At 39.6% G+C, this 22,136-nt stretch overlaps 2 protein-coding genes across 2 annotated transcripts; both read right to left on the reverse strand.

Moving 5' to 3' along the window:
• Positions 1-491: 491 nt before the first annotated feature.
• On the reverse strand, positions 492-3,025 carry insl5a (insulin-like 5a). Its single transcript, XM_082136047.1, has 2 exons — positions 2,467-3,025; positions 492-1,507 (listed from the first exon to the last, which is right to left on the reverse strand). Exons 1-2 carry the CDS (start codon positions 2,636-2,638, stop codon positions 1,374-1,376), a joined length of 306 nt encoding a protein of 101 aa, XP_081992173.1. The 5' UTR covers positions 2,639-3,025; the 3' UTR covers positions 492-1,373.
• Positions 3,026-3,164: 139 nt separating this feature from the next.
• Positions 3,165-20,323, reverse strand: LOC309473833 (dynein axonemal intermediate chain 4-like). Its single transcript, XM_082136030.1, has 17 exons — positions 20,171-20,323; positions 19,928-20,087; positions 19,611-19,795; positions 19,379-19,488; positions 19,085-19,241; positions 18,752-18,891; positions 18,460-18,642; positions 18,130-18,315; positions 17,870-18,003; positions 17,687-17,773; positions 16,495-16,646; positions 15,632-15,789; positions 7,567-7,670; positions 7,367-7,465; positions 7,013-7,239; positions 6,715-6,868; positions 3,165-6,614 (listed from the first exon to the last, which is right to left on the reverse strand). Exons 1-17 carry the CDS (start codon positions 20,218-20,220, stop codon positions 6,564-6,566), a joined length of 2,337 nt encoding a protein of 778 aa, XP_081992156.1. The 5' UTR covers positions 20,221-20,323; the 3' UTR covers positions 3,165-6,563.
• Positions 20,324-22,136: the final 1,813 nt, after the last annotated feature.

The raw sequence follows: 22,136 nt of genomic DNA on the forward strand, positions 1-22,136 counted from the left end.
TAGTGTGTGTGTGTGTGTGTGTGTGTGTGTGTGTGTGTGTGTGTGTGTGTGTGTGTGTGTGTGTGTGTGTGTGTGTGTGTGTGTGTGTGTGTGTGTGTGTGTGTGTGTGTGTGTGTGTGTGTGTGTGTGTGTGTGTGTGTGTGTGTGTGTGTGTGTGTGTGTGTGTGTGTGTGTGTGTGTGTGTGTGTGTGTGTGTGTGTGTGGAGGGAGAGTGTGTGTGCGCGCGTGCGTGCGTGTCTGTGTGTGTGCGGGCGCTGTCTGGTAACTGTAAATCATCTCTTCCCAGAAACATGTGCAAGCTGTGTTTGTACAAAAAAATGTTAACAAAGATCTGAGATTACTTTGCTCTTTCCAACAATAAAACATATAAGCCTGATAAATCGATTTATTGTATTATATTCTAAGCCTGTGTGTGAGAGAGAGAGAGAATATATATATACACTGTAAAATTTTAAGTTCATTGAAATAAAAAAAAAATTAGATGATACAATGAAGGAGATTGGTTTAATCAACATAAACTCAAAATATGTTATTTGAACCACATAAATCTGCTAAGTTTATGACAAGTTCTGACAAAAGAAAAAATGTTGTGATTAATCATGTAAAAAAATTTTTTTTTACAGTGCATATATATATATATGCATATACACACTGTACAATTTTGAGTTCATTGAAATAAAAAAAAATTGTTGTTACAATGGAGTATTATATCATGATATCTGAAAATGTTATCTGAACCACATAAATTATCTAAGTTGATTTGACAAAAGAAAAAACATTGTGATAAATCATGTAAAAAGAATGTTACAGTTTATATATATATATATATATATATATAAATTATGAACTAATATTGTGTAATCTGTCTGAAATGCTCTGTGTTATGTAATTTATTATAATTTTATCATTGCACTCACTTTGCTCTAAATTGGTTTACCAAACAAAACTTATGAAGGAGTCAGACAATAAAATATTTGTGAAATCATGGTGATTTTCAGATTCAGTGTTTAGAGGTGTAGGGGAAATACACATTTGATGCATACTGTATGCACTAATGTTTATTGACAGTTTGCAAAATAAAATTTACAATTAAAACATTTTAATCACAACAATTACTGCTTTGCACCTCTCAACACCCAATTTCATTGGTGTTGATATTCATCCTCTTTTCATGGTGCAATTTAAAGTACAAGAGTATGATCTTGTAGCAGCAGTATGATCTAAGACAGCAGGAAAAATCTATTGGCAAATTAAGTCGTTATATGAATTCCTACCGACTGTACACTTTATAGAGAAGCGTTCATGTTCATCTGAACTCAATGTGGAAGAAAAAAAAAACACAGGGAGGCAAATAGAAAACGCAAGTTCAGTCCTCAGCAGAGAAACGTGAGGTCACTTTTCTTGCAGCCTAAATGACAACAAACATCACTCAGGTCTCGTCTGATCAGGTCAGATCCCACACTCTCACTAACATCCTCAGAGCTGCTTAGATCTCCATTAAAAAACCCTGTGGAACGACAAAGGCAAAATGCAGTTATTTTAAAAAGATAGATATATTTGCATGCAATGCAAGGTCTCAAGTGATGTGATGGTGTCATACTCCACAGACAGGAGAGCATGTTTCCTGCACTGTTAAAATGACTAACTCAACTTGTGTCAGTCTAATGGGAATGTAATATCACCAGACGTTGTTTATCTGTTGACTGGAGGAGACTTGATCTCACTGATACAATTAAAGCAGTGTTCTGTTAAATATCATCAGGATTGAAGGGCCAGAAAGAGGAAGAGATGCTTAGATACTCATACAACCACACAGTCATTGGCAATTAACAAAAGTAAGTTAAGTTTTTTTTTTATGTACACCTTATAAAACAGTGTTTAAAAAACATGTAAATGCCATATAAACAATAAAACTAAATATATAATACATGTATTCTAGTTTGCATTTTTCATAATATTCTCATTCATATATATTTTTATTATTCAATATTTTTCAGTATATTCCCTCTCGCTTTTGATAAAATGCATTCTAGTTTGCATTTATTATACTTCTAAAACTATATATATATATACATACATACTTCTAAAACTTCATTATACTTCTATTTTTTTTTCTTTTTTTTTATCAACATCTCCCCTCTTCCTTTTGAGCTTATTTAATTATCTGGATTCAAATGAAATACAATTAACAGAACTTCCACAGGATGACAGGGCTGACTCGTGCACATACAAGTATTGTTTTAGAAAAAGGCTAATCTTTTTTTGTATCTCTAATAATTTGGTTCATTTGATTAAAATAGATAAATAACAACAATTATTTCTATTATAATATATGGAGTTGTATTCAATAAAACAGTACCTTTGTTTCATTAATATAAAGTAAGCACATTTGTTATGAAGCCAGCATTTAAGATGCATGTGATGATTCAGAATTATCTTGAATCTTACGCCTCATAGCAAACTCACCTTCCATATCCTTCGGACTGAACCTCCTCCACCTGGAGCCTCCACACGTGTAGACGACAGCACGGATGAGCTCTCGGCCACACAGCTTGACAGTCTTCACGTCAGCCTGCACGATGGACACGCTACACACAGCACACAGCAGCAGTACAGCAGGAGAATATAACATTCTCATAGTTGCTCTAAGGTCTTCTCTATCTTCTGCCAACCTCTCTCAGGTCTAGCGAACGTCTGATTTTCTCATGAGTCGTGACCCCAATTTATGCCGGCTCACGCTGGGTCGATCCATCCTGTCTAAACCCCACCCAACACTTGATCCCCTCAAGTCAAACAACTTTGATGGGAAAACAAAAGGCAGCAGGTATTTAGGTGCTTTACTGCCCCAATATGGAATTAAATTACATCCTTAGGGACAAGCTGTTGTCTCTTAACATCTCCAGTTTAATGGTCTCATTGCAGTGATGTTCTCCTTAATGAATGGATAATCTAGTCACATAAAGACCAACGCTGCTCTCCGAGTAAAACAGATGTCCACTATCTATTGATGTGACTATCAAATTCTGTTCCCTTAAACCTAGTTGGCCTATGAGGAAAAAGGAGTGCAAATGAGCAATATGGCTATAATCGGAACAATTATGGTTTTATGGCTGATGTTCCCCATGAGATGAATAACAGTATGTCTACTAAGAAAATGACAAAAGTTAGTGGGAAAAATCAAGTTAATATATTTATTATATTACATTATATTTGATGTGATATGATATGATATGATAAAATGATAAGATATTTGCTTCACTGACTCTTGAATGTAATAACTTTGGTAACTTTGAATTTAATAATGCAAAATAAGAGAGGGAAAAAAATACATTTACTATGCTTCCTGGACTAATTAATAAACAGTTTAGTATCATTAATAGACGTCTACATTTTTATGGCACATTAAGCTGATTAGGCAAGGCAAGTAATTATATTATATCAAATGTCTGTTAAATACATTTTAATGCAATTAAGAAAGCATAGTAAATGTCACATAGTTTTAGTAATTTCTTCCATTTTTTCTTTATTAAATTGAAAATATCACTAAAAGAGGCAGTGAAATAAATATATAATATAATATAATAATCAAAACAATATTTATAGACATTACCTCAAGGATCAACACAAAAAATTCATGTGGGAAAGTTTTTTTAAATGTACAAATGACCATATGCCATATGGATAAAAAGTCCCATATACATTAGTAAATATCCATTTCCTGTCATAATGTCACAGCTGTTATTCTTAAAAGCTCTCTTATATAAGCTGAGTTGCATCTTTATTGCTAAATTGTTTGATTTGTACCAAAAGGGCCAGATGTAAGAGAGAACAACAGTTCAGTAATGACAGTCATTTGTAAAAGTGTGATGTTGTACTCATGTCGTCGATAAGCTGTAATGTGTGGCGGGCAAGTGGTAATAAAACTGTCCATTCGCACAGAACAAACACTTACATTCTGTCTGTATTTCCCACACAAAATTTTTGTATACAAAATATATTGTATTTTCTTAATAGCTTCAGAAGCAATGTTGTTATAGTACCTGCGTTGTTAACATAGGTTAACATATAACAACCAAAGGCTTAAAAAATACATAAAAGACATTTTCATCTAATCAAAATTAAAATTAAATTCACTATACTAAAGTTGACCTTAAAACGTGACTTTTTGGAGGAATATATTCCTACAAGGATGCACAATAAGGCATGTGTGCTGTAATCCCATTGTTATGTAAAATGGAGTCGCTCAGTCTGCCAGAGGATACCTATCTATAAATTACAGAAACGTCTGTCTGTCTGTCTGTCTGTCAGTCAGTGTGTCTGTATCTCTCAAACCAAATAAAACGCACAAATAAAAATGTCACTGAACTTTTGCTGTGTAATTGTAACAATGAGCACTCAAACACACCAAACCAACAATTACTAAAAACACACACAAAAAATGATTTTGCACGTTAGTCCGATGGATTTCAAACTTGACAGGTGTCTCGCTACGGGCACGAGTAAGTGCAGTGCCAAGTTTGACGTTGTTTGGATTAGAAATGCAAAAGATATCGTAAAATATATCAGTAAAAGAAGCACTTGGAAGGTTGTGGTTTAAAAATAAACATTCTGGCATTAGAGGGTTGTATCGGTCAAAGAAGCCCAAAGAAGGTTGTGGTTTAAAAATAAACATTCTGAAATAAACACTCTGTCAGCTACACTTATTACTTCTGAATATTATATTTTATTCAAAGCCATCATTTGTAGTAACCTATTCACAAACTGTTTGCTCAAGCGTAGCGTTTTTTCGGAGTTCACTGTGTAGCCTGCTCCCTGAATCGTCGAGTTCACTGTGTAGCCTGCTCCCTGAATCGTCGAGTTCACTGTGTAGCCTGCTCCCTGAATCGTCGAGTTCACTGTGTAGCCTGCTCCCTGAATCGTCGAGTTCACTGTGTAGCCTGCTCCCTGAATCGTCGAGTTCACTGTGTAGCCTGCTCCCTGAATCGTCGAGTTCACTGTGTAGCCTGCTCCCTGAATCGTCGAGTTCACTGTGTAGCCTGCTCCCTGAATCGTCGCGCTTATTCATTTGTGGATGTTAACTGAATCTGTAAGTCACCTACGCCATCGGTTCCCAACAGGGGGGTCGCGGCCCACAAGGGGGCCTCAGCGAGCTCTTTGGGGGGTCGCATCATATATTGAAAAGTTTTGAGCAATTTGCATTAAATAAAAATCCTTAACTTTTTTCTGTTCAAAATTTATATAATGAGCGAGTTAATCATGAATCCATTTTCCAAACCGTGTTTTTGTCTTATCCTGAATCACTATGGTACACCTATAATAAGTGATTACATTGGGACTATTTTACCCTGGTTCGGATCGCTGCCGCTGCGGAGTAGCCCAGTACCTGCATGACTCGTCATAAGCGCACAGAGAGAGAAGTAGTTCCGGCTACAATGTTCTTCCGAAAGACGCATTATTCTGTTAATAAACGCAAGTTTATTATCTCTCGCTATAGCGCCAAAAGCCTAAAAAATAAAGCCTCACAATAACATTGAGGCCCCAGACAGAAGTCATTTAGTAATAGCCTATATTCATTCATTTTTTACCTACACACAAGTGTGAATACTGATATTTTTGTTATTGCATTTAAAATAGGGCAAATTTATAGGCTACTCCTAGGCTTACATTTTTAAATTACAAAGGGCCTACTAATGTTTTTGTTATTGTATTTTCAATATTGTAGGCTATTATTTGTGCATAAACATCTGTTTATAGTAAACATACCTTTTGTTTGAAAACAACATATTTTGTCATCCTTGCTGCAAGCTTACAAGAGCGAAAATATCATTAAATGTGAAGGGGGGCCCTAAAATATTTTCTTGGGAAAAAGAGGGTCTCAGACAAAAAAAGGTTGGGAACCACTGACCTACGCAGTTTACTTCTGTATATTATATCTTTCTATAAATTATGGGAACGGCTTTCAGTGTGTGTGTGTGTGTGTGTGTGTGTGTGTGTGTGTGTGTGTGTGTGTGTGTGTGTGTGTGTGTGTGTGTGTGTGTGTGTGTGTGTGTGTGTGTGTGATATTCGCATATCTCTCGAACTGTTAGTCCGATGGATTTCAAACTTGACAGGTGTCTTGCTACGGGCATGAGTAAGTGCAGTGCCAAGTTTGACGTTGTTTGGATTAGAAATGCAAAAGATATTGTTAAATATATGTCGGTAAAAGAAGCACACACTGGCTTTTGCCGCACTAGCCGCTGGCCACTCCCCCTCTCACACTGACACTGAGTGAGCACAGCTGGCCACTCCCCCTCTCACACACACACACACACACTGAGTGAGCACAGCCCAGGACCAGAGACAGAGAGGGTCGAAGAAAGCAGCGGAGCTTAAGTAGCGTTTTCTCTGAGTTCACTGTGTAGCCTGCTCCCTGAATCATGTAGTTAAATTTTCCACATTTATTGTATGTCATTATGTCAGTATCAGTATTTGCTTTCTACCATGCACAAATAAAAATGTCACTGAACTTTTGCTGTGTAATATCTATCTACGTATGAGCCTGTACCAGTCTTTCCTAATGCTCCTCAGTGTTGACTGGACAGTGTGGACTGAATTACATCCTCCAACGTCTCCACCTGCAGAAACACAAGAGACATAAATGATCTGGGCATTGGACTGAATGATTACTTAATTGAGTTCTGTACGCCACATGGACATGAACAGATAAGGCCTAACCTGTGTGCTACCTCCATCTGTGAGGTTCTTCAGCTTGTACACGGTGACCTTCCCTTCACTATCCCCCACCAGAACACAGTCTGTCTCAGAGGTGAACAGAAGAGCTGTCGGGTTCACTCTTGGACAGGTCACGCTCACAATTGTCGGGTCCAGACTGTGTAAAAAAAAAAAGAAGGAGTGCACTGTAAACTACTGGACAGAAAAAACTGAGCACTAAAATTTGAAGTTAAAATAAGATGAAAAAACATTATAATTGTTATTATCGAATATTATAAATGAACAGAACACAAGATCTTACCTGCTGATTCTCAGGTCCCAGATCTCCACCTTGCCCTCACTGACAGCTCCAAAGACGGTAGCACAGTGTGGGGACCACATGATATCGTACACAGCCTTCTGTCCAGAGGTGAAACAAAGCACGGGTTTCTGGAGGTCTTGCCTCCACAGTTGAATAGTCCAATCTGAGGAACAACTCAGGAAAACGTCTGGACAGAACGGCGACCATGTCACCTTATAGACGGGACCCTGAGGAAAGGAGCAAAGAGAATAGAAGAGAAAGAAAAGAACGTGTAAATGTTTAAAGGTGCATGAAAAAGGACTCCATATTGCAACCATACGACACTTTCAAAATTAGACAAACATTTCTACATACTTTGTGGGCTTTGTAAGTTTCCAAGAATTCTTCATCATATGAATAAGAGCATTTGTGAATATAACCATCGTCTGTTCCAGCAAGGTAGATATTTGAATCCTGTAAGATAACGGCATTAAAGCTTATAACAAGTCTCTTTAGCAGCTTTTTGATATTATAATTATGTGAATATATAAGAGATGTAATACTGTAGGCCTCACATTAGAATGGAAATCAAAACACAGCCCCGGTGACAATGGTGAGATTGTTGAGTTCCATTGCTGGCGGTTTGTTGCCATGTTAGGCGTCTTTAGTTTCATCAGGTCTAAGTCAAGACAAAATATAAATAATTCAACACATGGCTTAAACATACAAAAATGCATCTATTTCTACTAAAACCAGCTCAACTCATCAGTATTGTGCTATATTCTCATACAGGAACTTGCAGAGAGTTCCTCAGGTGCAGGGGCAGATACTTATGCGCATCAAGCCTGCATTTATTTGAATACAGAAAAAAATTATTACAATTTAAAATAATGGTTTTCTATTTTAATATACTTTTTAATGATTTATTTTTATTCTACATCACATAAATAAATGATATTAAAAAGTATATTAAAATAGAAAACCATTATTTTAAATAAATGCAGGCTTGATGCGCATAAGGGACTTAAAAAAAAAAAAAAAAAAAAGTAATGTGTGTGCAAATTTTTTACTAGTAGGAGGCTACTGTACTATTATACTATTGCTGCAAAATTATCAAAAAAAATGTAATAATAAAGTCACCATTTCACGTGTTGTTGTCAGCCTACACTTAATAGGCCTGTAGGCCTGGCTTCATTTAACAAACTATGATAGTTTCATCAAATGCCAAAAAAAAAGCCCGCCAGAATGGGCGTGGCTTTAGCGTATATAAGGAAGGGCTCGGGGGCTGCTACCCTGATTTTCATCTCTTCAGCGAAGCTTTCCGCATCGCTGGATCTTTGAGAGAAGCCGCCGCCGTCGAAACAAGCGACAGTGCAAGCAGAGGACAGCGCCTGAGGAAGCCGGACGATTCTTCGCCGCCTTCAGCCATCCGTGCCTGCTACGCTATCCGGCGTCATATCCTCCTTCTGCTGTGTGTGTTCGCCGCTGTGACACACACTCTCTTCTTCTAAAAGAGAAATTTCCTCCGAGGCGTTGTTTTAAATGCCTCGCACTCTTCCCGCTCTCTCTCCCTCTGTTCGAGCCGCGCAAACTGCGCCGTTCACAAGGAATGTCAGAAGCTAGCTTTCTTTACGTTACAAGAAAGCTACTCCGCCCTCGCGCCTCACTCTCTTCCCGCTTTCTCTCCCTTTGCTTGTGCCGCGCAAACTGCGCCGTTCACAAGGGATGTCAGAAGCGGACGGTCGCGGGGCTAGCTTTCTTTACGTTACAAGAAAGCTACCCCGCCCTCGCGCGTCGCTGGAAATATCAATATTGCAGTAAACGAGCCTGTTATATTACATGCACGCCTGCAAACAAACACCGACGCAAAACATGATGACGCTCTCTGGCTACTCACCCCTCTTCCCGCTCTCTCTCCCTTTGCTTGTGCCGCACAAACTGTGCCGTTCACAAGGGATGTCAGAAGCGGACAGTCACGGGACTAGCTTTCTTTACGTTACAAGAAAGCTACCCCGCCCTCGCGCTCCGTTCGCGTGCGTCACTCACCGGCGAAAGGAGGAAAGAGAGTGTTAGTCCCGCCGAGGCCGGACCAACCTCCATTTCTCACACATTTCTCAGTCCCCTCTTAAGTTCAGGCGACTGGAAATATCAATATTGCAGTAAACGAGCCTGTTATAATACATACACGCCAGCAAACAAACGCAGACACAGAACATGATGACGCTCTCTTATATGCTCGCGCTAACCGAAAGCTTATGTGTTTTCCCCCTGTGGCTCAGTGGCGAAATCTTAGGCTTTCGTGCCAGAGACCCGTGTTCGAATCCTGGCTCTGGCGGCAGATAAAAATCATGCTGTTTGCTTCTCCGAGCTCGCGGCCAGCTTTCTACATACAGGAAGCGAACCCGCCTCTCGCACCCAGAGCCGGCTCTCCCTATAAGCGAACTAAGCGGCTGCTTAGGGCCCCGCCGCCACTAGGGGGCCCCCTAACTACAGATGGTACTCGCCGGTGTCGCTGCGGTTTAACAGTCAACCAACCGTGTAAAATCGTTGTCTTCCCTGGACTTGGAAATTTGACCGCAAAAATGAAATCGGGTGCAGAAAAAAGGAGAAAAAAAATACCATTATAGTAGAGCTACTACTCTAACGAACAGTGGCGTATCCAGGACATTTTTACTGGGGTGGCCAAGATGGGACACAAAACTAGAGTGGGGTGGCCATATATACTATAAAGTAATGTTATGTAAACCTTTAAACTCTTATGAACAATAAAGGATTTTAATAATAGTAACAAAGTGCAAACTTTATTTTTAAATAATGGTACTATTTCATAAAATGTAAGATACAGTCACAGGCCTATTTAGGAAATGTGTTAACTATAGTCTGTTATTAATTGCCATAGTGGGGGATATGATTTACTCAATTAACTTGGCCATTAACTTGTCCGAAAATGCATTTGTGTTTATCTGCAAAAAGGTTTACATACACTAGATTGCAGCCTAGGCTACTGTTAATGTAAATATAATGTTAGTGGTTTGTTTTTAAAGTCTACATTAGAGATCTGTGCGGGACGGATTTCTCACTTAATAATTCCTAATGACATCTCAGTTCATCGCCATCTCACAAATCTCTGTTATTATCAATGAAACTGGCTGCATAATTAATCTTTCATATTATCTACACTTTGTTTGATATAATAGATGATTTGCCAGTATGCAGAATTCAGCACTGAACAAAAAGTCAATTTTGAGTGGTGAGGGGATTCTATCTTAAATGCATCTGATTGGCCATTGCGTTCAAGAAATCAACACATATGTCTGTGATTGGTTACATTGTTCAACGCTGCAAACATGTTATAAATAGAGACTCTGGCCTGTAAATCGTTTCTATTTTGTTTTAGTTGTTCTTGTTGCTTTTGTGCAACAGATGAATGACAATTTATTCGTTTTTATTTGTTCAATTTATAGATAATTCTATTTTGCGGGAGTCCCGACTCCCGCGAGTCGACACACGAGTGCATTACCGCCCGCGCCCGCACTCGGCCATCAGATCTATATTCCCGTGTCGCACTCTGTTGCGTTGGGTCCCGACCATACCTCTCAATCGACTGATTCCAGCGTTTTTATCGTTGTTGTATTGTTGCAACTGTGTGACCGTCCTCTTGTTTCACGGACCAGCAGCAGCAGGTGCACCGTGCAGCGCGCGTGCTCTTATCTCATGGGTCATCTGACCTGCATGGCCAAACGTCCACTGAGCAGAAATCAGCTCTCACAGTCTCAGTACGACCGTTACTGTGTTAGTTAAAAATGTGAAACTGGCCCTAAATCAGTTGATCAGCTGTCATCACTGATTGACAACATTTCTCGTTTCTTGTGTTGACGAACTTGACCTACCTATCAGGGGTGCGTTTCCCGAAAGCATCGTTAGCCAACTATGGTCGCAAGTTCCCTCGTTGCTAATAGAGTTCAATGGACATTGCGATGAACTTGCGACCATAGTTGGCCAACGATGCTTTCGGGAAACGCACCCCAGATCTGGGGTGGCCACAGGGGTGGCCAATGAGCTTTCAGGGGTGGCCCCGGCCACCCCAGGCCACCCCCTAGAATCGCCATTGCTAACGAAATCCAAATTTTAAGAAGTTTTTACTGTAGAATTATTTTTGTATGAATTTTTGAACTTGGCACATTACACAATGCACAAATAACCGCTTATTGCACCTTCAGCCCAATTCGCGGTGCTATTTCACGGCAGCCTCGGAGGGTGCGTTAAATTGGACATTATCCCATTATAGTAGAGCTGCTTCTCTAACGAAATCCAAATTTTAAGCAGTTTTTACTGTAGAATTCTTTTTGTATGAATTTTTGAACTTGGCACATTACACGATGCACAAAGAGCGGCCTAATTGCATTTTCTGCACAATTCGCGGCGCTGTTTCTCTGCAACCAGAGGGTGCGTTAAAGTGGACATTATCCCATAGTAGAGGCACTATACTCCAACGAAATCCACATTTTAAGCAGTTTTAATTGTAGAATTATTTTTGTATGAACTACATGTAATGTGCAACAATGCCTCTGTAAAATGTAAAAAGTGTTACCTAGAGTTTTTATTAGATTTATGTATTTATTTTATAACTAAACATTTTATATACACATTTGGCTAATGCTTGTTCGCTGAAGTAGTGTTTTTGTAGTTGGAATATATTAAAAATAAATACCAACTCAAACTAGAATCTTTTGCAGAATTTTTAATCTCTTTTATTACGGAAGCGTATTGCATTCACTTGAGAAAAAAAAAAATGTTTCTCTGTTTTTCTGAATTAATGAGTTAATTATCTCAGAATTACGAGATAATTTTTCATGAAAAAAAGTTTTTGCTCTGTTTTTCGGAATTAATGACTTAATTATCTCAAAATTATGAGATAATGTTTTCTTGAAATAAAAATATTTGTTCTGTTTTTCTGAATTAATGACTTAATTATCTCAGAATTTGTGTAAGGGTTAGATTTTATACAGTTGCTGGTTTGCGGTGGCAATACTCACGGGAAAACGTACAAATTCTACGAGGTGGCTTATTCGTACGAATTCATACGAACTGACTCGTACGAATTACGTTATAACGTAATTCGTATTTTTTGCAAAATCGTACATATTTTACGACTTGGCCAATTCGTATGAATTCATACGAATGACCTACCCCTGACCCCGCCCCTAAACCTACCCATCACGTGGGTTTAGACAAATCGTACAAATTGAGGTCGTACGAATTAGCCAACTTTTTATCATTGTACGAATTCGTACGAATTGGTCGTGAGATAGCGTTGATTATTCACTGCAAGGCAGGGCCCCAAAATTATCCTGCTTAGGGCCCCCAGATTTACAGAGCCGGCCCTGCTCGCACCCTCCCGCTCTCAGGATGGTGCTCGAGTATTTATGAGCGTCTAAACATATGAGCCTTCAAAGCATTTCGCTCTGTCAGTCCCCTTAAGAAGGCGACTGCAGATGTGTATTTTGCAGCCAACGAGCACGTTGTAAAAACCCCTCGCCTGCACCCAAACACCGTTTCTACGGCAACCCAGAGAAATCTCATAAGAGTACAATTCTGGTTATCCGGCTCACGCCGATGGTGTCTTGAGTGTAGAAAATGTGCCCGCTTCCCAGTGTTCACCTGTGTCATTCACTCATACAGAGCCCACTCTAGAGCTGGTATAAGCCACTCGAGTGTTGAATGTAGGAAATGTGCTCACATAACAGTGCCCACACCTACTCACTGTAACTCTGCTACACTTATCCCAGGGGACAAAACCTATAAAGCCGACACACACCGGCTATGTTGTAAGTCTTGTGTCCGCCCGTGAGCTCCCACGCTTACTGATAAACACAACACATCCGCTTTGTCAGTCCCCTTAGGACAGGCTACTGCAAAAGTGTATTTGGCAGCCAACGAGCCGGTAATACTACCCGCTCGCCTGCACGCAACCGCCGTTTTCACGACGACCCAGAGAAATCTCAAAAAGAGTGTAATGCCTGGTTATCCGGCTCACGCCGTTAGTGTTTTAAGTGTAGAAAATGTGCCCACGTCTCAGTGTTCACCCCTACACACAAGCACGTTAACCCCCGTGTCTCTCACAGAGCCCACTCTCATAAAGCTGGCAAATGCCGCTCGAGTATTAAAAGTAGGAAATGTGCCCACGAACCCGTTCCCACACCTACTCACTGCCCGCTCTATCACACGGCCAAAGTTACCTCTCACCGGTCAGGTTATAAATGTAAGTTCTGTGCCCGCTCATGAGTGCTCACACTTACTGACAAACACTTTACCCCCGGCGCTGCTCGCGTGTCCCGGTTTTCCCACAAAATGTTCCCAGTCCAAAGCAACCGGGACATCGTGTGTAAAACAACCAGCCATCGCTGTCAGTGAGCTCCTGTATCCAAGCACCGAGAGCGCGCGCTCCGCGCTCGTACCTCTGAGTCAGGTTATCGAGCCCACGAAGTGCGGCAATCAAAACCCGGAGGCCATTCTGCCCTTAGCTGTACATGCAGAAGCATGGGAAGCTATTTCAGGTGTGTCAGAATGGGTGCTGAGCACAGTAAAACAGGGCTATTCGCTGCAGTTCGCTCGCCGTCCCCCGCGCTTTCAAGCACGGACCGAGACGACAGTGAATACGGAAGTAGCACACCTACTTCGTGCAGAAATAACGAAACTACTGTGCAAAGGGGCCACAGAACCGGTACCTCCTTCTCTGAGCGAGTCAGGTTTTTACAGCCGTTACTTCCTCGTACCCAAGAAGGACAGAGCTCTAAGACCTATCTTAGACCTGAGATATTTTAACAAAGCTCTCATGAGAAGACCGTTCAAAGTGCTCACAACCAGACAGATACTCGCGCAAATTCGTCCGAGGGACTGGTTTATTTCTCTCGATCTGAAAGACGCGTACTTTCAGATTCGGATAGTACCCCGTCACAGGCCATTCTTGAGATTCTTGAGGCCATTCACCGTCCTTCCGTTCGGCCTGTCTTTAGCACCCCGTACATTCAGGAAGTGCATGGACGCGGCTCTCGCTCCCCTGAGATATCGGGGTATGCGAATTTTGAACTATCTGGACGATTGGCTGATTTTGGCACAGTCAGATATAGAACTTATATCTCACAGGACAGTGCTTCTCAGCCATCTGGAAAGCCTGGGTCTTACGGTCAACTGGACCAAGGGCTCATTACTGTCCAGTCAGTCAGTTTCTTTTCTAGGAATAGAACTGGACTCTGTGGCTATGACGGCCCGTTTGTCGACACAGCGCACGCGCCGTGTTCGATACCTGGCCGCGTCTTTCCAGAAGGGCAGCACCGCTCCTCTGAAAACATTTCAGAGAATGCTGGGTTGTATGGCGTCAGCGGCAGCAGTGCTTCAGCTGGGCTTATTGCGTATGCGCCCGCTGCAGCACTGGCTGAACGCTTGAGTGCCTCACCAAGCTTGGGCTTCCGGCGGCAGACGAATCAGAGTGACTCAGAGCTGCGTTTTCAGCCCTGGAGCCCTGGTTAGCGGCCGACTGGTACCAGCGAGGAGTGACGATGGGAGCTGTCTCGTACCGAAAGGTCATCTCGATGGACGCCTCCAACTTAGGTTGGTGCGCTCTCTTCGAGGGCAGACCGGTCTTTGGCCTGTGGTCAGACCGAGAGAAAAGCCTTCATATAAACTGTCTGGAGATGATAGCGGTCGAGAACGCGCTGCAGCGCTTTCTTCCATACATACGGGGTCACCACGTTCTAGTCCGTTCAGACAACATGTTTGTGGTGTCCTACGTGAACCGCCAGGGCGGTGTCAGATCCAGTAATCTCTGCGATCAAACGGAACGCCTCCTCGTGTGGGCTCAGCACTCGCTACGCTCCCTGAGAGCCACGCATGTGCCGGGCCACCTGAACGACGGCCCAGACAGACTGTCCAGGGACAACATTCCCCCGGGACTGTGGGATACCTACGTTTACACTACTGCATTTTCATTTTAAAACGCATAACTTTTGCTACGGTTATGCCTGCCGTCCACACACATTACTCCGGAGTTTTAGACCCTTGGAAACGAGACTGACCCTGTCAGTTAAGACCGAAGCAAGACACACACAACTTGACGCAACTTGACCCATAGCAACAACACCTCAGACTGACAGAAACGTAAAAATAAACGTGAATTTAAGCTACTTTAGTTTTGTACACATTGTCATGTTAATTATAATCAAATGCATTTTGTTTTATTGACCACAATATTATCATTGATATTTGTTTGAGAAGGTCAATTTTGATTAATTTTGAAATAGGGCAGGGGCTCGAGCACCCAAAGCATGGAATGGATTTCACCTGCATAATTTCACCAAGCAATGGGAAATGTGACACCACCTTAATACAAAAAATATATGACTTTGAATTTCTTTGTATTTACAAAAGAAAAGAAAAACATTTTTCAAAATATCTTGTTTTGCATATGACAGAATAAAGAAAGTCACATAGATTTGGAACAACAAGGTGAGTTATAAGATTATAATTTTTTATACTATCCCTTCAAGTGTGCAAATGCTTTTTGAGGCCAGTGTTGTAACCCTAGTTTATATCTTTGGTCTGTGGCTCTACACATAAGTGTATCACATCTGTCCCACATACCAATGCATTTCAGGCATTTGTCGTGCACCCATTTGCAGATTCTTCCATCAGCTGACACAGATATGAGTATTTCCCCTTTATCCTCTCCAGCCAGACCGCTCTCATGGTCAATCCATCTGAGCTGCCACACCGGACACATGTGCATGTTGGCGCAGTCACTGTGGCGAGATGACACAGGAGTAAAGTCAATCTAATATAAGAACATGCTTGTGTACACAATCCTGTCAACTCATTCAAATATGATTCAACACAGCATTATAAACACTAAAAAAAACTTAGGTTAGATCTGATCTTTGTAATATCTCCACAATAATTAATCTGGTAACAGTTTATTTTAAGGTGAAGTGCATTACTACATGTACTTACTATAGTAAAAACAGTAAATTATGCATAATTACAAGAAACTAACCCTAACCCTAACTCTATAGTAAGTACATGTAGTTAATTATATTACTCAGTACTTTTTTGAGTAAGTACAATGTAACTATGTCACCTTAAAAAAAACTGTAACTATTAGTCTAATCAAAAATACATTTTTGATATGTGTACTCTCCGTATAGGCACTATGACTTTTAGGTTATATACAGTAGATCAGTGATTCTCCACTTTGACTAGATTTTAGATTAATTACCAGCCAAATTACTGAGTTTGATTGGATGTATGCCTTTGACGTCATCAACAAAAGTGTTTTCTCCTCTATTAAACACTGATAGTCTATTTATTTCGCTATTCTAACTATAAACATATAATTTAGGAATTTGAGTTGCAAACTACTGATATTGAGAAACCTATTTTCAGTGTATGTTACAATCTGTAACTTCCTGCATGTAGCTGCTCAAGAGAAGAAATGCTCACAGCCCCACCTGCTGTCAATGATGGGCGTTTGTTCTTTGGCCTGGACGTCATAAATGGCAATGGTGCCATCATACATGCCTACTGCCAGCTGATTGGCATTACAAGCTGAGAAATCCAGTGCAGTGACTCCACTCTCACAATGAAAGATTCGATCAGGCCACTGAAACAAATAAACAAACATATTTAAAGAATGTTCACAAAAACTCAAGATAATATGACATGCTAAGGAATACAAATACAGGAAAGAATACACAGTGGCTATAAACGAAGTTGTTGGGCTCTAAAGCCACACTAAAAATGTCTTTGCATTAGATAACAAAATATTAGTGTCATTTATTGTAAAGAAATATCACAAGCACACTTTACAATCAAAACATTTTTAAAGAAGTTTGTGTAGTATAATTCGTTACTTGATTTAATATGTAATGTAAAAGTACACATTCAGTGTGACTTAAAGGAGAACTCCGGTGAATTTTTAAGTTAATCTTGATCGTTTTACCTTTGTGAGTACTGTCTATAGAAAAAAAACCGAACCGGATTGGTGCTTGCAACGCGGAGCTGTTACAGTTAATGCCCAGAGCTCTCATTCAGCTAAAGCTGTCTAAAACACTATTTAGGTGAGTTTAAACAATGGCTAAGTTGCTAAACGCATCTTGTTGTCATGTAAGGGCCCTGTTCATGTTGGACAGACATTTTAATTGCATTTTGTGTCTGTTAAGAGGCACAAAGACACTCTTTAGGTTTATGCCCCCATAACTGCCGTTTTAGCTGAATGGGAGCTCTGGGCATTAACTGTAACAGCTCCGCGCTGCAAGGCGCGTTTTTTTTTCTATAGACGGTACTCACAAAGGTAAAACGATCAAGATTAACTTAAAAATTCACCGGAGTTCTCCTTTAAGTGTGGCTTCAGTGTCCCAAAGTGTCCAAAATTTCTTTTTTGGATGGGGGGGGGGCACTGTATGTGAACACAACATTTTAATAAACAGCTCTTGAGAGATCTGATAAATAAAATACTTACAAACACTGTTAAATTGGCTACCCAGACAACAACATAGTGTCGGCCTAGATCCGGCCCACATCTGGTACGCGTTGAATCCACATGTACCAGACGTGGCCTGGATCTGGGCCGACACTATGTTGCTGTCTGGGTAAATCTGCTATTCATCTTTGTCCTAAACTATGCGTGAATGTGCAGAATACCATGGGGTTCTTCAAAGACCAGCAGCACACAAGTCCAGATTTATGATCTTTGAAATCAAGCTGTCCATATCCCACGGCAAGAAGATCCTGTAGGGAAACACATGTTGTTCAGTCAAGATTTTTTAAATAAATAAATAAATAAAATAATTTGTGGATGAAACATGTTGGTAAAATGGATAGTACTGGGTTTTTCTTGTTCCAGGTCATACTGCTGACATTTCGCCCCATGGTGAGTTCACACTCAAAGGCCCAAAGATGCTCAAGGAATGGACTCAGGGAGTTTTTAGACCCCATTGCCATCCGCACACAGTCTGGGTCTGTTCAACAAAGCAGTATACATATTATAGCAAATGCCAAATGTTAATAAATTGATATTTAAAAACAAATGCATTAAAATACTACTGTTACATTTAACATGCGATTTTAGATACAAAATACATCACCCTCTATAACAGGCAGTTGTCTGTACGCAGCAAGCTTGGGCTGGAAGATATTGGCCAGAATCACCCTTTCCATCACTGCTAGGTCCTGCTTGAATTTGTCTGACTGCAAGATCAGCTCATGATCTGGCTCTTCCTCCACCAGAAGCACACAGGCCATCTTTTCAAGTTGAGCGCTTGAGCCACTGACTACATTAAAAGCAAGGATGAAAATGTATATATTTTTAACAATTTCTATAATGAAATGTGTTATCCTATCTATGCATGATTATATACACACAAGCTGAAAAATCATTACTCAAAACTGAATGTTTATTTATAAAAAAGAATTACCTGTACTGCTGATGCTGACCATAGACATGCTCTGTTCAGGACCCTTAGGGTTCAGGTCACGCATGGAGGAGGAGGAGTCTGGGACATCAGCCTTATTTCCTTGATCAGACACCACTGTGTTTCCACTGACATCACCTTTATTGCTGAATGAATCATACATGTCCCAGATGGTGGACATGACAACTGGATAAAGTGTTTGGTGTAATAAAAAACAAAAAAAACATTTGAATCACAATGAAGTGCCTTTTATTTTAAGGGCAGATTATAAATGGACTTTGTCTTGACATCATACCTTTGTCTACCATTGCAATGCTATCACATTGGACCTCCTTTGTCTTTGGTGCACCATTGAATGTTTGCATTGAGCGCTCCACATATTTATCGTTGCCCTGTCTGTTTTTGCACAGTTCTGTGTAAGCGTTGTTCCTTTCCCTTCAAAACGCAAGATGAAAAAATGGTTTAGCACCATGGAAAAAGTGACTGAGCGAGTCTAGCTAGTCAAAATAAATGTGACGTAAATGAGAAATATAAATTTCAAACGAGTCAAATGTCATCAACTGAGTTAACTCAATCTTAAAATGGGATTTGATTATTACTGAGAAAAAATATCATAAATGTGACTCACTTGACTGTCTCGGCATCCTCTGAATCTTCTGACACGGACACTGAAGGAATGTCTAGCAGCCAGATAGTCTCTGTCTCAGTCAGGTAAATATCCACCATACTGTCCAATACCTCCTCCCTGACCTGCTCCTGGACCTCCTCTCTACGAGCCTGAACATCTGTATGAAGCAAGCACAGCAAAATATAGTGGAATATCACAATGTTATATTGGAACATTAATTCATCAGATAATTAATGAACGACATGAGTTAAAGAGGAAACTTGGCTGATGAAAATATAAAATAAAAACAAAAACCTGAAAGACTGTTGGACAAGTCTTGTTTCACTAACAAGTCTTTAGTTTCATCAGTCGCTGATTCCAATGTCTGGCTTGTTCTGGATGCTGAAATGCTCCCAAAAAAAGACCTGACATGCCAGCAGAGATCACTCATTACCATAGCAACAACAAAAGTGATATTATATAATTATTAGTGGTACAGATTTAAGTGCTGCAAAGAAGTAATATTTTTACATTTCTCCACAATTACCTTGTAAACGGTCCAGTAATGCTTGCGTTGGTGGTCTGGAAGGCTACCGAGGGAAAGTCTGTCATGGTAGTCCATGATGACGTGTCATGTGCAGGAAATATTTTTCCTTGTTTAGGTTGTAAAACCCCAGGTTCTGGATTATATAATGGGCGAGGAGTAACGTCCTGGCCATGTTCATCAAACACCTGGTGAAGTAAGTACAAAAATGAATAAGTTGTCTTTAGATATTCTTTTTTTTTTTCATATAGGAAATGTATATATATATATATATATATATATAGGGAATTTATGCATAATCATAATAAAATGCCCAATACCTGAACAGTGTGTTTTGGTGTTTGGGCCGAGCTCTTGTCTAGAACTTTACTGCCATCTCCCGAACTGAAGCTCTTACCGCTGAATGAATTGTTAATGGTTTTTGAAATGCTCTTATTCACACGAAATACTCCAGATGATACATTTAGTGTTTTGGAAGACCTGGAAGAAAGAGAAAACTAACGTTACAATTTATAATGAAGTGTTTGAGTTGCTCTTTGAGCGTTTGTAACGTATAAACTTACTTGGCGACTTTCAGAGCAGGTCTCCTCTGTTTGACTGTTGTGTTAGACATGTTTCACACTTTTAAAAGCAAGAATTAAACAGAAGCGGTTGGCAGGATGGCTTGAAGTTAGGCTATATTCTTGTTTGAAATAACCATAGAAACAGACTCCTCCCAGCTAACACACGACGGGAACAGCGATAAGAAATGGACACAGCGACCCCATTGGATTCAACGGAGAAAAGTGAAGCACTGACCGTACTGCGCAGACTCAAACTGAGCTTGACGACGTAGATGTAAGGTGAGCAGGTAATGTCTGCTAAATGAATTTAATATATGTTTGGAAAATCTTTTCTTTGTAATACAAACGGCTTATGGTTTACTGTTTCTTCTTCAATATTTCAGAAAGTAGGTGGCTTGGAATTTTTGATTAGATGTGATTTTGAATTGCACAAATTAACGTTACCTCTTAAATTGTCCGCATTCCATCAACAAGTTCTCCTTTATTGGAAGTTAGCTTTTTCCCACAATTTTAGTCCACACAAAACCTGTATTTGGAACAATCGCTTTATCTTACACCATAAAAAATCTTTATTTTATGAAAATTGGATTCAATATAATATTTTTTCCCTGTTGGACATGATGGATAGCTATGGTAATGTTTTCAATTACAATGTTTGAAACATGTTTGTTTGAAACATGGATTTGTATGTCATCCTAAAGAGTTTTACACAAAATGCCATACCCAAAAACATGGTGTTAAGGGTAGGCTATTCTTTCACACTATTCTGTGACATTCTCTCTCCCATCTCCTTCTCTGGGTGAATTATCTATTAGAGATCATAAATGCAACAACACATATATCAGAAGTGTTTTTATTGATAGACTTCATCCAAATAGAATTAAACGTTACTATATTTTCAAAGATTTTAACCCGGAGGAGGTGAAGGAATTGAGAATGAATTATCTTACCTTTCCAAGTCTCCCTAAAATGAAAGAAGTTCATTTTAAAATTATAAATGACATATACCCATCTAAAGAATTCTTGAAATCTAAATTTGAAATCGGAGAAAACTCTTGTCAATTTTGTGATACGAATATTGAAACCACTGAACATATTTTTTATTATTGTAATCACTCAGAATTGTTTTGGTCTCAATTGTACAGTAAACTGTCATGTATTATTACATGTATAAATCCCCTTGAATACAAACGCACTGAAGCGTTTTTTTATTTATTTAGTTCAAAGTTACTATCAGATTAAATGTTTTACCTTGACAAACTATACATCATTAAAAAGATATAAGACTCAAGTTTCAGTATTTGACAACTATTGTATTCTGAGAAACTTATAGTGACAGTTATGTCTTATTTTGTGTCAGGAGTTATGAAATGGAAAAATGCGTTGATACCTTTAATATGAATTATGACCGTCAGCTGGTCCATTCAGAAAAAAAAACTCCGTGCTGTTGTCATGACAGCGATTCACAAAACAACGTCCCTCAGGGCTTTTAGCTCAAAAATGTGCAGACTTGGAGAAATATTGATATATTCTCATAGATTCACATCATATTTCTATAGACAGGAATAATATTTATTGAATTTATACCCAAATGCGTCGATGTAATCATTATGAGCGCTTCTTACTGAGATGTGCTGTGTTTTCAATTCATACCTATAGCCTGAGGGCGCTATATGCACAAAAATACTCCATATATGGAACATGAAGAAGAGACATAATCATGTGACCTTCAAGGACGTCACTGATAGCAGCTACACACAAAGCTAACACAGAGATCGCTGTAATATGCAGATAAAGACGTTTTGAAGACAATAAACATGATTGCAAATGATATTTGATATTTGAGTGTTCTTCAAGCAATGCCAGGTATTTTTATAATAATAGATTATATTTATAATGTAATGCTAATCGATATAGACTTTATCATCGTGCATACTATAAATAATATATTTTCTTTCAGATTTTT

This window comes from Leuciscus leuciscus, assembly GCF_965113295.1.
Source record: "Leuciscus leuciscus genome assembly, chromosome: 14".
In the NCBI taxonomy this organism is placed as follows: domain Eukaryota; kingdom Metazoa; phylum Chordata; class Actinopteri; order Cypriniformes; family Leuciscidae; genus Leuciscus; species Leuciscus leuciscus.